At 49.1% G+C, this 13,535-nt stretch overlaps 1 protein-coding gene across 1 annotated transcript in view; it reads right to left on the bottom strand.

Annotated features, from left to right (window-relative positions):
- The window catches only part of EML6 (EMAP like 6), an 815,949-nt gene that overhangs the window by 471,355 nt on the left and 331,059 nt on the right, over nt 1–13,535 (bottom strand). The window contains exon 13 of the mRNA XM_029593447.1: nt 13,189–13,307. Within this exon, the coding sequence (XP_029449307.1) occupies nt 13,189–13,307 (119 nt within the window). The remainder of the gene's footprint in view (nt 1–13,188; nt 13,308–13,535) is intronic.

Genomic DNA, 13,535 nt, shown 5'->3' with positions numbered 1-13,535 from the left:
CAAAAAAGATAGACTTTCTTGTGTTCTGTTGCAAAGAGGTCTATTCGAGGAAGACCCCCAAATGGAGAAGAGTCAGTTGGCGACACTTTGATCGAGTTCCCACTCATGTGGGTGAAAAATTCTGCTCAACTTGTCTGCTTTGGAGTTGTTGATCCCGGGTAGATATGTGGCTTGGAGGGAGATCTCCTTGGAGTGGGCCCAGTCGAGAATCTGTATCGCTTCTCTGCAAAGGTTCCATGAACTGGACCCGCCTTGTTTGTTTATGTAAAACATTGCCACTTGATTGTCAGTATGGATCATGACGACATGGCATAACGGGGCATGTTGAAAAGCTTGTAGGGCATCTTGATAGTCCCCAATTCCAGGAAATTTATGTGATAATTGCGCTCATGGGTGGACCACAACCCTTGAGACTGAAGGTCAGAAAGATGGGCTCCCCAGCCTTTGGGGGAGGCATCTGTGGTGAGAATCAGTTGATGTCGTAGGGGTCTGAGAGGTAAACTCTCTGTCAATGCCAGTGGGGTTAACCAGCAAAGGTCTACTTTTATGTTGGTTGTTAGTTGCACAGGTGTTGATAATGGACTTAGAAATTGAGACCATTGGGTTTTTATGCCCCATTGTAGATGACTGATATGTAGTCTCGTGCATGGGACCACGTATATGCATGCTGCCTTGTGACCCAGTACAGTTAAGACTTGACGGGCTGAAGTTCTGGCAAGTGGTAAGAAACGCTGGGCCAGTGTGGTGAGAGCTAATGCTCGAGGTTGTGGCAGGAAAGCTCTGTCTTGAACGGTGTCTATAGAAGCCCCTATGAAGGTTAGGTTTGTGTCGGTTGCAGATACGACTTTTCGTAATTTATGAGAAGACCTAGATTGTCTAGGCAGTTTATCGTTTGAAGTAAATTGTTCCGTAGAAGGACTGGATTGGGGGCTACTAACAGCCAGTCGTCTAGATAGGAAAAGATTTGAATTCCCTGTCGACGTGAGCCACCACTACCGCTAGACATTTCGTGAATACTCTTGGTGCGAAGGAGAGACCGAAATGAAGAACTTTGTACTGAAAATGTCTCATGTTTGTCTGAAAACAGAGGTAAGTCCATGAATTTGGCTGCATTGGTATGTGGACATGTGCATCTTTCAGATCTATGGAGCACATCCAGTCTCCTGATTGTAGAAAAGGAAGAATGGATTTGAGAGAGGTCATTTTGAATTTCACATTTGTTATGAATTTGTGAGGGAACATAGGTCTAGAATAGGGCAGAGTCCCCATGATTTTTTGGAAATGAGGAAGTATTGTGAATAGAATCCCTTGTGGTATTGGGATGGAGGCAACTCCCGTATGCAGTGTTGATGGAGTAGCTTTCTGGTGTTTGGGTACCACTGGATGTGGTAGTGATGGAAAGGATATAAAATTTAAGCATGAGTATCCGATCGTGTTCTCTCTTTATAATAGGCACGAGCTCTTTTGCAGTCCAATGAATGAAGTAAGCGTTCTCTATCAACAAGTAAACTCCAACTAGTGATCCCATCTTTTCCACATGCTAAACTGTCCTCCACTAGAAACAGAGCCATTTCCATCATCGGCCCGAAGTTATGGAATTCGTTACCTCATCACCTGACCGCTCAAGAAAACATAAAATCTTTTTAAAAAGACCTTAAAACCTGGCTACTCAGCCAAACTCTCTAAGACAACACTCTCAATGTCTATAAAGGATAAATCGACAGATCTATCCCTTTGTGTGTCCCTCCATCTGACACACAATCTCCCTACAATGACTAACTTTCTTTCTAACTACCAGAATCATTCCCATTTTGTTCTACAGCAGATATCCCCTACATGATTTGAATTCAGATTTTTTACATATTTTATTGTATATCTTAATCAGTTTTATGCTATTGTTCTATAACAGTGTTTACTAGAGATGTGAATCGTGTGATCGATCGTCTTAACGATCGATTTTGGCTGGGGGGGGAAGGGAATCGGATCGTCGTGGTTTTGTTTTTTTTTAAATCGTGTAAATTGTAAATCGGGGGAGGGCGGGAAAACCAGCACACTAAAACAACCCTAAAACTCACCCCAACCCTTTAAAATAAATCCCCCACCCTCCCGAACCCCCCCAAAATGTCTTAAATTACCTGGGGTCCAGTGGGGGGGTCACGGTGTGATCTTCCACTCTCGGGCCACGGGTGCGTTAATAGAAATGGCACCGGCGCTACCTTTGCCCTGGCAAAGGTAGCGCCGGCGCCATTTTGGTTCCTGTCCCCCGACGTCACGAGCGCAGGAGATGGCTCCCGGACCCCCGCTGGACCCCCAGGGACTTTTGGACAGCTTGGGGGGGCCTCCTGACCCCCACAAGACTTGCCAAAAGTCCAGCGGGGGTCCGGGAGTGACCTCCTGCACTCGAATCGTATTGCCGTATTGCAAAATGGCGCCGGCCATATGGCCGGCGCCATTTTGCAATACGGGGATCCGGGAGCAATCTCCTGCGCTCGTGACGTCAGGGGACAGGAACCAAAATGGCGCCGGCGCCATTTCTATTAACGCACCCATGGCCCGAGAGTGGAAGATCACACCGGGACCCCCCCACTGGACCCCAGGTAATTGAATACATTTTGGGGGGTTCGGGAGGGTGGGGGATTTATTTTAAAGGGTCGGGGTGGGTTTTAGGGTTGTTTTAGTGTGCCGGTTTTCCCGCCCTCCCCCTTCCCCCGATTTACGATTTTTGACGATAAATCGGGGGAATTCCTATTGTATATCGCCTCTAACGATTTTTGACGATTTAAAATATATCGGACGATATTTTAAATCGTCAAAAAACGATTCACATCCCTAGTGTTTACAGTTTTGCTGTTAAATTACTTTAAATGTATCAGGTTGTTGTAACTGTAAACCGGAGTGAAGGCAACTCTGCTATACCTCGGTATATAAAATATGCTAAATAAATAAATAAATAATAAAATAAATTGTGATGCGGTTTGGGAAAAAATGTGGGCAGCTCTATTGTTTGATTCAAATGGAACTGTGAGCCTACTTTTGGAAGAAAAGTGGGATGTGTGCGGAGTACTGCTTTGTCGTGATAAAACTGCAGGTACGGTGGGTAATGAACCAAGGCTTGTAGTTCACTAACTTGGCGAGCTGATGTTACTGTCACCAGGAAAACTACCTTCCATGTGAGATATTTTATGTGAGAAGAATGCATAGGTTCAAATGGAGAATGCATGAGTTGTTCCAAAACTGCATTTAGGTTCCACGGCACTGGTGGGTTTGCAACTGGTGGTCGAATATGAAGAAATCCTTTCAGGAAACAAGATAGTAAAGGATGCGTGGAGATCGACTGACCGTTTAGCGGTTGGTGATATGCTGCTATGGCACTAAGATGTACTCTAATTGATACCGTTGCTAACCCCGATGTATGGATGGAGTGAAGGTAATCTAAGAGCAACTCCGGTCTATAGGTGAAATGTCCTTAGATGTGCACCAGGATGAGTAACATTTCCATTTAAAACTGTAATTCCTTCTGGTTGTTGGCTTTCTGGATTGTAATATCACATCCTGTGCTGCAATTGAAATTCCTTGCTCTGATAACAGGAACCGTTCAATCTCCAGGATGTTAAATGAAGGGACGAATGAAGCGGGTGAAGGAGAGTTCCCTCCTGTTGTAAGAGAAGATCCGGTCTGTCCGGTAAGGTTATTGGGTCTTCGTTGTAATAGGTAGCTATACCATGGTTGTCTGGGCCAGGCTGGAGCTACAAGTATGAGTTGTGCTGAGTCCGCAATACATTTTTGTATCGTCCTTGTGATGAGGGGTATGGGAGGAAAGGTATACATCAATCGTTCTGTCCAACTTGTCAGAAACGCGTCCTGTGCTATTCTTATTTGGCTGGGCCATACCGAGCAGAAGCATGGGACTTGCGTGTTTTCTTCTGTGGCAAATAGATCCATCGTGGGGAGCCCCCATATATTGAATATGTTCTCAGCTACCTCCCGATTGAGAGACCACTTGTGTGGATGGAATATTTGGCTCAGCCTGTCTGCCCTGGTGTTCATCACTCCGGGAAGGTAAGCTGCCTATAGATGAATCGAATGTCGATGTGCATGTTGAAATATCTGGAGAGCTTCTTTGCAGAGGGACCATGAACCGGACCCTCCTTGTTTGTTTATGTAATACATGGCTACTTGATTGTCCGTGTAGATCATCAGTTGTCGGCCTCTTAGGTGAGTTTGAAAAGTTTTCAGAGCAAGTCGGATCGCTCTGAGTTCCAGTAAGTTTATTTGTAAGAGCTGTTCTTGTGGAGACCACAGACCTTGCGTTTCTAAGAGGTCCAGATGTGCTCCCCATCCTTTGTGAGAGGCATCTGTGGTGAGGACTGCATTGTGTGGGGGAAGGCTGAACAGCATTCCCTTGGAGAGAATGGAGTCGTTGAGCCACCAGTTTGCATCCCTCGTCATTTCGGAGGAAGAGGCGTTTCGTTAACGGTTGGACATGTTGCTTCCATTGCCATTTTAGTCCCAATTGCAGTCGACGCATGTGTAATCTGGTATTGGGAACAATAAATATGGCCACCGCCATATGTCCCAAAATTCTGAGTATATATCAAGCTGTCGGCCTGTGCATAGTGATCAGGTCGCGAAGATGTCGTGTCATCTCTTGTTTTCTGTCTTTCGGAAGGAACGCTCTGCAACGAATAGTGTCCAACCACGCTCCTATAAATTGTAGAATCTGTGTGGGATTCAACATTGACTTCTGAAAATTTATTACTAGGCCCAATTTGTCCAGGCATTTGATTATCTGTGAAGGTGATCTGGTAATATAGCAGGGGTTGAGGCTACTATAAGCCAGTCGTCCAGGTATGGAAAGATACGCATGCCTTTCTTTCTGAGATGTGCCACCACCACCACCATGCATTTGGGGCTGCCGAAAGGCTGAAAGGAAGAACTTTGTACTGATATCTCTGCTTCTTGTATTGGAAGCAAAGGTATTTCCAGGAAGATGGATGGATAGGAATGTGTGTATATGCATCCTTTAAATCTATTGAGCACATCCAGTCGTTCCACTGAAGGAAAGGCAGAATTGATTTGAGCGATCCCATTTTGAATGTTTCTTTGCTGAGACATTTGTTGAATTTGCGAAGATCTAAGATTGGGCAAAGGCCACCGGATTTATTTGGAATGAGGAAATATGGAGAGTAAAACCCTTTGATGTGGGCTGTTTGTGAAATATGACTGATCGCTCCCTGTTATTTGAGCGAGATGATCTCTTGTTCGAGTTGGGGATGAGACATCTTGTTTGTCTGTTCCGGTGGATGAGGCAGTAAGGGGGGTGTTAGAAATTGTAATTGGTAACCCTTTTGTACAATGTCTAGGACCCAGCGATCTGATGTTATTTCTGCCCATGCCTGAAAACGAGCCGCAATTCTTCCCGGGGGCGTTTGATGTGGAGGTGGTGGCAGAAAACTTAAAAAGATTGTGAAGTTTTTGCTGTTGTTGTTGATTGTTGAGATTGTGTATACTGAGCTCTTGGTTTCCCTCTTGTGCTCAACTGTTGTTGCTGCTGTTGAGGGCACTGGTACAGTTGGTAAGTAGTGGCCCTGTATGGTTGATAAGATCTATATGGTCGGCGTGGGTATTGAAGAAGACGTGAGGGACCAAAAGTGTCCCATGGTGAATTGGGGACGTCAACAAGTGTAGGAGAGTGACGTGAAACAGGAGACCTTGAGGGGTTCGGAGATGGTTGTTTTGTAGGCCCTGGAGATTCTGGAGAAGTGGTAGGCGATTCGGATGGCATTGAGAAATTTGTCTGCAGGGTTTCAAAAAATCCTGATAGTGCTTGAGACAACTGAAAAAAGGCTTCCCTTGTCAGAGGTGGCATGACCGGATGATTAGGAGGAAGAATTGGTACCTGCGAGGGTATTTTGTCGGCTTGCAGGTGAGGTGGTTCCTCAACCTTCTTTGGAATCGTCTTTCCTCTAGAGGAATTGGTTGCTGGTGGTGTAAGGAATGGGAGTGAGATCTGAATGAACTGTCAGATTTACTCCGAGAAGACCTAGTTGAAGGTGACAAATGTATCACTTCCCCCTCTGATGCCGAGCTGGATATGTCAGTCCATCTTGTTGCTGATGAAATGGGACTCTGTAAATAAAAAGGCCGAGTCCGTTTATCAACAATCGGCTTCGTTGTCTCTCTGTGTTTATGGGAAACATGATGCCTTTTAGGTTTAGAACCTGGTTCTGATGATTCTGATGGACTTTGTGGAGTCGTCAGGTTGCTTTGCGTCTGTGTAGATATTGTCTGCATCGCATGCTTCCTCTTATGAGTCGAGGGTAAGGTCTGTTGCATCGAACGAGTTGACTGAGGTATCCCGTGTGCGTCCACTGACATTACTTGCGTCGATGTCGACGTCGAATCCGTCGGTCTCGATGCAAGATGTGTCGACTTGGGGGTTCCATGCGTCGATCTCGACTCCTTTTGTGTCGTTCTCGACTTCCGCGTCGACTTAGACGTCGACTCTTTATGCGTCAGTAGCGACTCTCCATGCGTCGGCTTCGAGATGGTATGTTGCGTCGATTTGTGCATCGGAGTCGAGAATCCCGACTCCGATGCAGAGTGCGTCTGCACCTCTTTTGCCGATGTTCACGACCATGCTTCGGTCATTTTCTACGTCGGTCTCAGCGCAGATAGGAAAATTATGTTTCTTACCTGATAATTTTCGTTCCTGTAGTACCAAGGATCAGTCCAGACTGCTGGGTTATGCCTCCCCTCCAGCAGATGGAGTCAGAGAGAAAACTGAAAGCACCCCCTAGATATACTGGTGTGCCACCTGCCAGCCCTCAGTATAATGGATAACAAAGCAGAGAAAAAACTCCTCCGCCCACTTAGTCAATTAACCATGGCAACTGTCTAGATCAAGCAGTAACGTTAAAAACAGTAATCGCCTGCAGCAAAGCAAAGCGCAAAGAATTCCAACACTATGCAATGTGGAAACTAAGCAAACCGCAAACATGAAAACACTACTGTTTACCATGTAAAGACGGATAGTCCACTTACCGTGTTCAAATGGTACAGCTCAGTGAGTGAAAAGTGTCTCGAGCGGACTCCCTTGTGCACAAAATAGGGCGGGCGTCTGGACTGATCCTTGGTACTACAGGAACGAAAATTATCAGGTAAGAAACATAATTTTCCTTTCCCTGTACGTACCAGGATCAGTCCAGACTGCTGGGATGTACCCAAGCCGCCTTAAATGGGATGGGACCCCGAGAGTCCCGCTCGAATCACCCTGCTGCCAAAAGAATCAGCCGACGGCCCACGAACATCTACTCGATAATGTTGAGGAAAGGTATGCAACGACTTCCAAGTGGCAGCCCTGCAAATCTCATGGCTAGAGACCAGAGTACTCTCCGCCCAGGAAGACGCCTGTGAACGGAGAGAGTGGGCTTTAAGCCCGTCCGGAACGGACTTACCACACCCAATGTACGTGGACGGACTTACCACACCCAATGTACGTGGACGCTATCGAGCACTTCAGCCAGCGGGCAATAGTAGCTTTAGAGGCCTGTAAACCCTTTTTGGGCCCCTGCCACAACACAAACAGGTGATCCGACCGCCGAAAATCATTGGTGACCTCCAAATATTGCAAAAGCACTCGCCGAACATCCAAACGCTTCAAGTCGGAACCGTGGGAAGACCGCAGCTCCGTCTCCGAGAAAGACAGCAAGTCCACAGACTGATTAACGTGAAAAGCCGATACAACCCTAGGCAAGAACGAAGGAACCTAGGCAAGAACGAAGGAACCGTACGTAACGACACCCTTGAGTGAGAAATACGCAAGAACGGCTCCCTGCACGAGAGCGCCTGTAGCTCCCGATACCCGACGTGCGGAAGCTATGGCCACTAAGAACATTGTCTTGAGGGTGAGATCCTTCAAGGAGGCTCGCCTCAGCGGCTCAAAGGGCCCTTGAGTACCAAATTCAAGCTCCAGGAAGGACAAGGGGCTCTGAGAGGAGGACGTAAGTTTCGAACACCGCGCAAGAATCTGGCCACGTCCGGATGACATGCGAGAGATGATCCCTCAATCTTTCCTCTCAAACAACCCAGAGCCGCCACCTGGACTCTCAGAGAACTGTAAGCTAAACCCTTCTTCAAACCAACCTGTAGAACAGTAAGGATATCCGCTATCACCGCACGGCGAGGCCGAACTTGGGCGGTCGCGCACCAGGAGTCAAATACTTTCCACACTCTGGCATATGCAAGTGTGGTAGAAGGTCTCCGCGCGCGAAGCAAGGTAGAAATAACCGGTTCTGAATAACCTTTCTTTCTCAACCGCCTCCTTTCATAAGCCAAGCCGCCAGACAAAAGCGATCCGCAAGATCGAAAAATACTGATCCTTGACGAAGAAGGTTCGGAAAGGGGCCCAACCGTAAGGGCCCGTCCCTGGCGAGATTGACTATGGTCTTCTTGACCACTCGGGAGCCACTAGAATCATTGGACCCTGATGGGATTCTAGACGCCTGAACACCTTGCCGACTAAGGGCCAGGGGGGGAACACATAGAGTAGGGTGTGACAAGGCCCCGGAATCGCGAGCGCATCTACCCCCTCCGAACCGTGTTCTCGCCTCCTGCTGAAAAAATGCGCTGCCTTGGCGTTGAGCCGAGTTGCCATCAGGTCCAGTCGCGGCACTCCCCATCGCCGGGTGATGAGACTCATTGCCTGGTCCGAGAGCTCCCACTCCCCGGGATCCAAGGCCCGACGGCTGAGATAATCCGCTTGAACGTTGTCTACGCCTGCGATGTGGGTGGCCGCAATGCGAGCCATGTAAGTGGCCGCGATGCGAGCCAGGTAGCGTTCCGCCTAGGTCATTAACAAGGACGCTTCGACCGCCACCTGCTGACTTTTCGTGCCGCCCTGGCGATTTATATATATGCTACCGTGGTTGCGTTGTCTGTGAGGACTCGAACTGCCCGACCCCGTACCATTGGCAGAAGCTGACGCAAGGCGAGGCGTACTGCCCTGGTTTCCAGACGGTTGATGGACCAAGAAGCCTGGCGATGGGTCCACGACCCTTGCACCGCACGGGATTGACAGACTGCTCCCCAGCCGGTCAGACTGGCATCCGTCGTCACTATGACCCAAGGGGGGGGGGGGGGGGGCTCGAGGTCCACTCCTTGCAAAGATTGTCCAATGACTTGCAAATAATCCCAGTGGGTAACTGGAGATCCAGAAGCCTCTGCACCTGAAACATCAGACGCTCCATTCTCTGCCGAGTCAGGAATACCTTGCCTACCAAGGTATCGAAACGTGCTCCCAAAAATTCCAACTGTTGACTCTGTAGCAGCTGGCTCTTCGCAAAGTTGACCACCTAGCCTAGTGACTGAAGTTGCTGTATCACTAACTGGACTGCCCGGTTGCACTCGCTCTCCGATATCGCCCGGATGAGCCAATCGTCCAGGTAGGGATGCACCAATATTCCTTGACGTCGCAGGAAAGCCGCGACTACCACAAGAACTTGGGTAAACACCCTCGGAGCCGTAGCTAGGCCGAATGGAAGGGCGCAAAACTGGTAGTGTTCTCCCAACACCATGAATCTCAGATATCTCTGATGACGTTCCCGGATTCCGATGTGGAGATATGCCTCGGCTAGATCCAAAGAAGCCAAAAATTCTCCCTTGTGGACGGCCGCAATAACAGACCTTAGAGTTTCCATGCGAAACCGGGGAACGCGCAAGGCCTTGTTTACTCGCTTCAAATCCAGAATAGGACGGAACCTACCTTCCTTCTTTGGGACTAGGAAGTAAATGGAATAGCGGCCCGTTCTCGCCTCGTCCGAGGGAACGGGTATCACTGCTCCGAGGGCCCGTAGGTGGTTTACCGTTTGTGCGATAACCAGTTGCCTTTCTTGAGGCCCGGAAGGAGATATCCTAAAAAAGTCCCGGAGAGGCCGAGCAAAGTCCAACTCGTAACCGTAACGCACCACGTCGAGGACCCACTGATCTGACGTGATTTTGACCCACTCCTCCCAAAACAGGGACAAACGACCTCCGATTCGGGGGAAGGAGGAATGGGTCAGCGCGCCTTCATTACGAGGGTTTCCCGGCGGGCAAAGCTGGGAGGATCCCAATTGCTGCGGTCGCCTGCCTCGAAAGGAAGGAGACCACGATTGAGACCTCGGGCCTTGCTGTTTCTGGGAAAAGGAGCCACCCCTACCGTAGCGAAATCTGCGCTGCCCTCGGAACCGGGATCGCACATTCCCGAAAAGACGAAACTGACGGGGCTTATCCCCCAGGTCCTTGATGAGTTGCTCCAATTCCTCACCAAACAATAACTTCCCCTTGAAGGGGAAAGAAGCTAGACGCGATTTTGAGGAGGCATCTGCCGACCAACGACGGAGCCAAAGCAAACGCCGAGCCGCGACCGCCGCTGACCTAGTACGGGCCGAGGTCCTCAACAGATCTTACAAGGCGTCCGCCGTGTAAGCGACCGCTGCTTCCACACAATTGGCCTGTTCCGCCTCGGCCGGCGGCAGCTCCTGCGTGGTAAACAATTGCTGTACCCAGCGGAGCGTGGCCCTCTGCACCATGCTGCTACACGCCGCTGCCCGGACTCCTAAAGCCGCTATCTCAAACATGCGCTTCAGAATAACCTCCAACTTCCTGTCTTGGAGATCTTTCAAGGCTACTCCTCCTGGAACGGGAATGGTAGGATGCTTAACCACGGCAGTGACTGCCGAATCCACAGAAGGAACCTTAAAAATTTCCAGAGAATCTGCGGGCAGAGGATATAATTTATTCATCGCCCGGCTAACGCACAGGGTTGCCTCTGGAACCTCCCATTCCTTAGATACGAGCTGTATGACTTTGGGATGTAATGGAAAGGTTTGTGGGGGGGCCCACAGACCCGCCATCGCTACATCCCCTGTGGACGTATCTGTATCTTGCTGCGGCGCCGGGATTTCTAATTCTTTCAAAACATGCATAATTAAAAAGTTCAGCTCATCCATACCAAAAAAGGCGCAAAACCTGGGGGTCATCCCTTCGATTGACCCCTGAGCATCCGAGACCTCTGTCCCTGCGCCATCCGGAGAGCCCTGACCGAAATCCGGGCCACCTGGACCCCCCGACGGGTGGATTGCGGCTGCGTCCAAAGCTCCCGCCTTGTCATGAGCCCCAGACGTTCCTGGAACCGGAGACACCTTAGGGACCTTTGCGGGAGGGGGGTCATCCGGCTCCCAACCTGCCTCTGCCTCCAAAATGCCTGGTGCATTAATAAAACAAATTTGGACGAAAACGGGACTTTCCGTTTGTTTGAGCTGGCCGCGGGATGAGTCTGAAGGGGGGGGGTCCGAGGAGCATCCAGCTCTGACCCACTGCGCGGGCTTAAGGCCGGCGGCAAAAGAGAAGAGGAATCATCATCCTCCGACAGTAACTCAGCAGGCAGCCGCGTGTTCAAAATGGCCGCCGGCTCCCTCTCACAGGGAGGCGGGGCTGACGACCGCGCGGCTGACATCCTTCCCTGCCGCGTCGAGGAGGAGGCTAAAGTGCCGCTGCGGGCAGCGCTCGGCCCCCGAGAGGGTCCCTCGCCCCCGGGAATGCAGCGGGAGCCGAGACCCTCCCTGGAGAGTCGCGCCCCCGCCCTACCACAGGCCGTGCAGGCCGAAGACCGCGGCATCCCCGAGACTGCAGGAAAAAAACGCGCCAAAGGTACGTGGCCTCAGGCCAGGAAAAATCGCGCCAAAAAGCAAGGCAAAACGCCACCAAATCGCCATGAAAAAATCGCCGGGTGAACAAATAGCCACCCCCTCCGGAGTCCCTGGTCTGAGAAGCGCGGCAGGCTAGGGCTTTAATAGAAATTACTGCCTGCCACCAACAGGACTTATGCGGCCTTAAAAGCCTTTTTTTTTTTTTTTTTAAATAAAGAAAGCCCTCTTCAGATTAAACAACCTGAAATGAATACCCCTAGGGGAGGGGGGGGGGGGGAGGGTGACCGGCCCACCGGTAAACTCTCCCCCAGGACCAAAGGGACACAATTCCGGGAACCAGAGTGAGAGCAATGCCCTCAACGCCTGCCTAAACGCCGCGCACTGAACGCTGCGCTTAAGGAAAAACAAAACACCAACTAATAACTTTCTATCTTTTTTTTTTTTTTTTTTAAACTAGTAAGAACCAGTTGATCTAGACAGTATAGTATAGGCAGAAATCTTAAAAATAACACCTGAAAGGAATTTAGTCAGGAAAGACAGGACCGCAGGTTATGCCTCTCAATCTGCTGGAGTCAGAGGAAATTCTGAGGGCTGGCAGGTGGCACACCAGTATATCTAGGGGGTGCTTTCAGTTTTCTCTCTGACTCCATCTGCTGGAGGGGAGGCATAACCCAGCAGTCTGGACTGATCCTGGTACGTACAGGGAAATGGGAGTTAACTTGTCTCCCCTGTGCGCCGAGGGGCTTGGAGAAAACTCTCTGCCCCATGTCAAGATTTTCGAGCGGGCTTCTTTTTCTTTCCTGGTGGATCTTACCTTTTCTCCAGGCCTGGAGATTTTAGGTTCTACCGAGGCTGCTCTTTTTATCGATGGGGCCTGTCTCTTCGCCGGTCCTGACGAGGAGTGAGTATCAGATAGGGGGGCATAAGAGCCCTCTCTTACCGATTTTAAATCCTGGATTTTCTGGGCCCGTTGTCACTGGGCCCTCGGCGACATCTTCCCACAGTGTTGGTAGTCACCCTGGATATGGTCGGGACCTAAGCACCTGTAGCATAAATCATGTCCATCTGTTATGGACATGATTTTGCCACATACGCAGGGCTTGAATCCCGGTTGCCCGCTGTTTTTTAAGACATCTTTTTGAAAAAAGAAAAAAATCTTCTGAGGAGATCAGAAGCTCCACATGCGATCCCGCGCGCAGAAAAAACTGACTGAGGAGAATCTGTTACTTTCCTGCGTAGGAACCCACACGCAGCCGCAGAGGGAGAAAGCTCTGACCTCTGCTTGGGGAAGCTCTGCATCCCGGGACCTGAAGAAAGCTCCCATAACAGCATGGCTAATTCAGCCCTGCTATCAATGGGAAAAATGTTTTCTACTGAAGCATTAAAGTATAACTATGATTAGGTTTAGAAAAGAATTGTAAAAAGGAAAAAAAAAAAGGTATTTTAATAAAGATTCTTACACAAAAAATGAAATAAACCATAAAGCCTTTTTAGTTACCCATGTACAAACTGTAGTTTTAAACTCTCCTCTGGTGCTTTTTCTTTTTTAAGGGAGGGCACTGAATGGCTTTTCTCTTTACTTTGCTGTTTCAGCTGAGGTAGATCTTCTTTGTAAACCTAAAAGAAATAATAGCTACATTTAAGAAGCATTTATTTCCAGGAAGCATTCCTATATATAAGTGACACCTTTAAGATATTAACTTTTTACATAAGAATGTAAGATATGCTAAACTGGGTCAGACCAAGGGTCCTTCAAGCCCAGTATCCTGTTTCCAACAATGGCCAATCCAAGGCACAAGTACCTGGCAAGTACCCAAACATTAAATAGATCCCAAGGTATTAATG

Source organism: Rhinatrema bivittatum, chromosome 3, assembly GCF_901001135.1.
Source record: "Rhinatrema bivittatum chromosome 3, aRhiBiv1.1, whole genome shotgun sequence".
Classification (NCBI taxonomy): domain Eukaryota; kingdom Metazoa; phylum Chordata; class Amphibia; order Gymnophiona; family Rhinatrematidae; genus Rhinatrema; species Rhinatrema bivittatum.
This window is presented reverse-complemented; position numbering and strand designations above follow the sequence as displayed.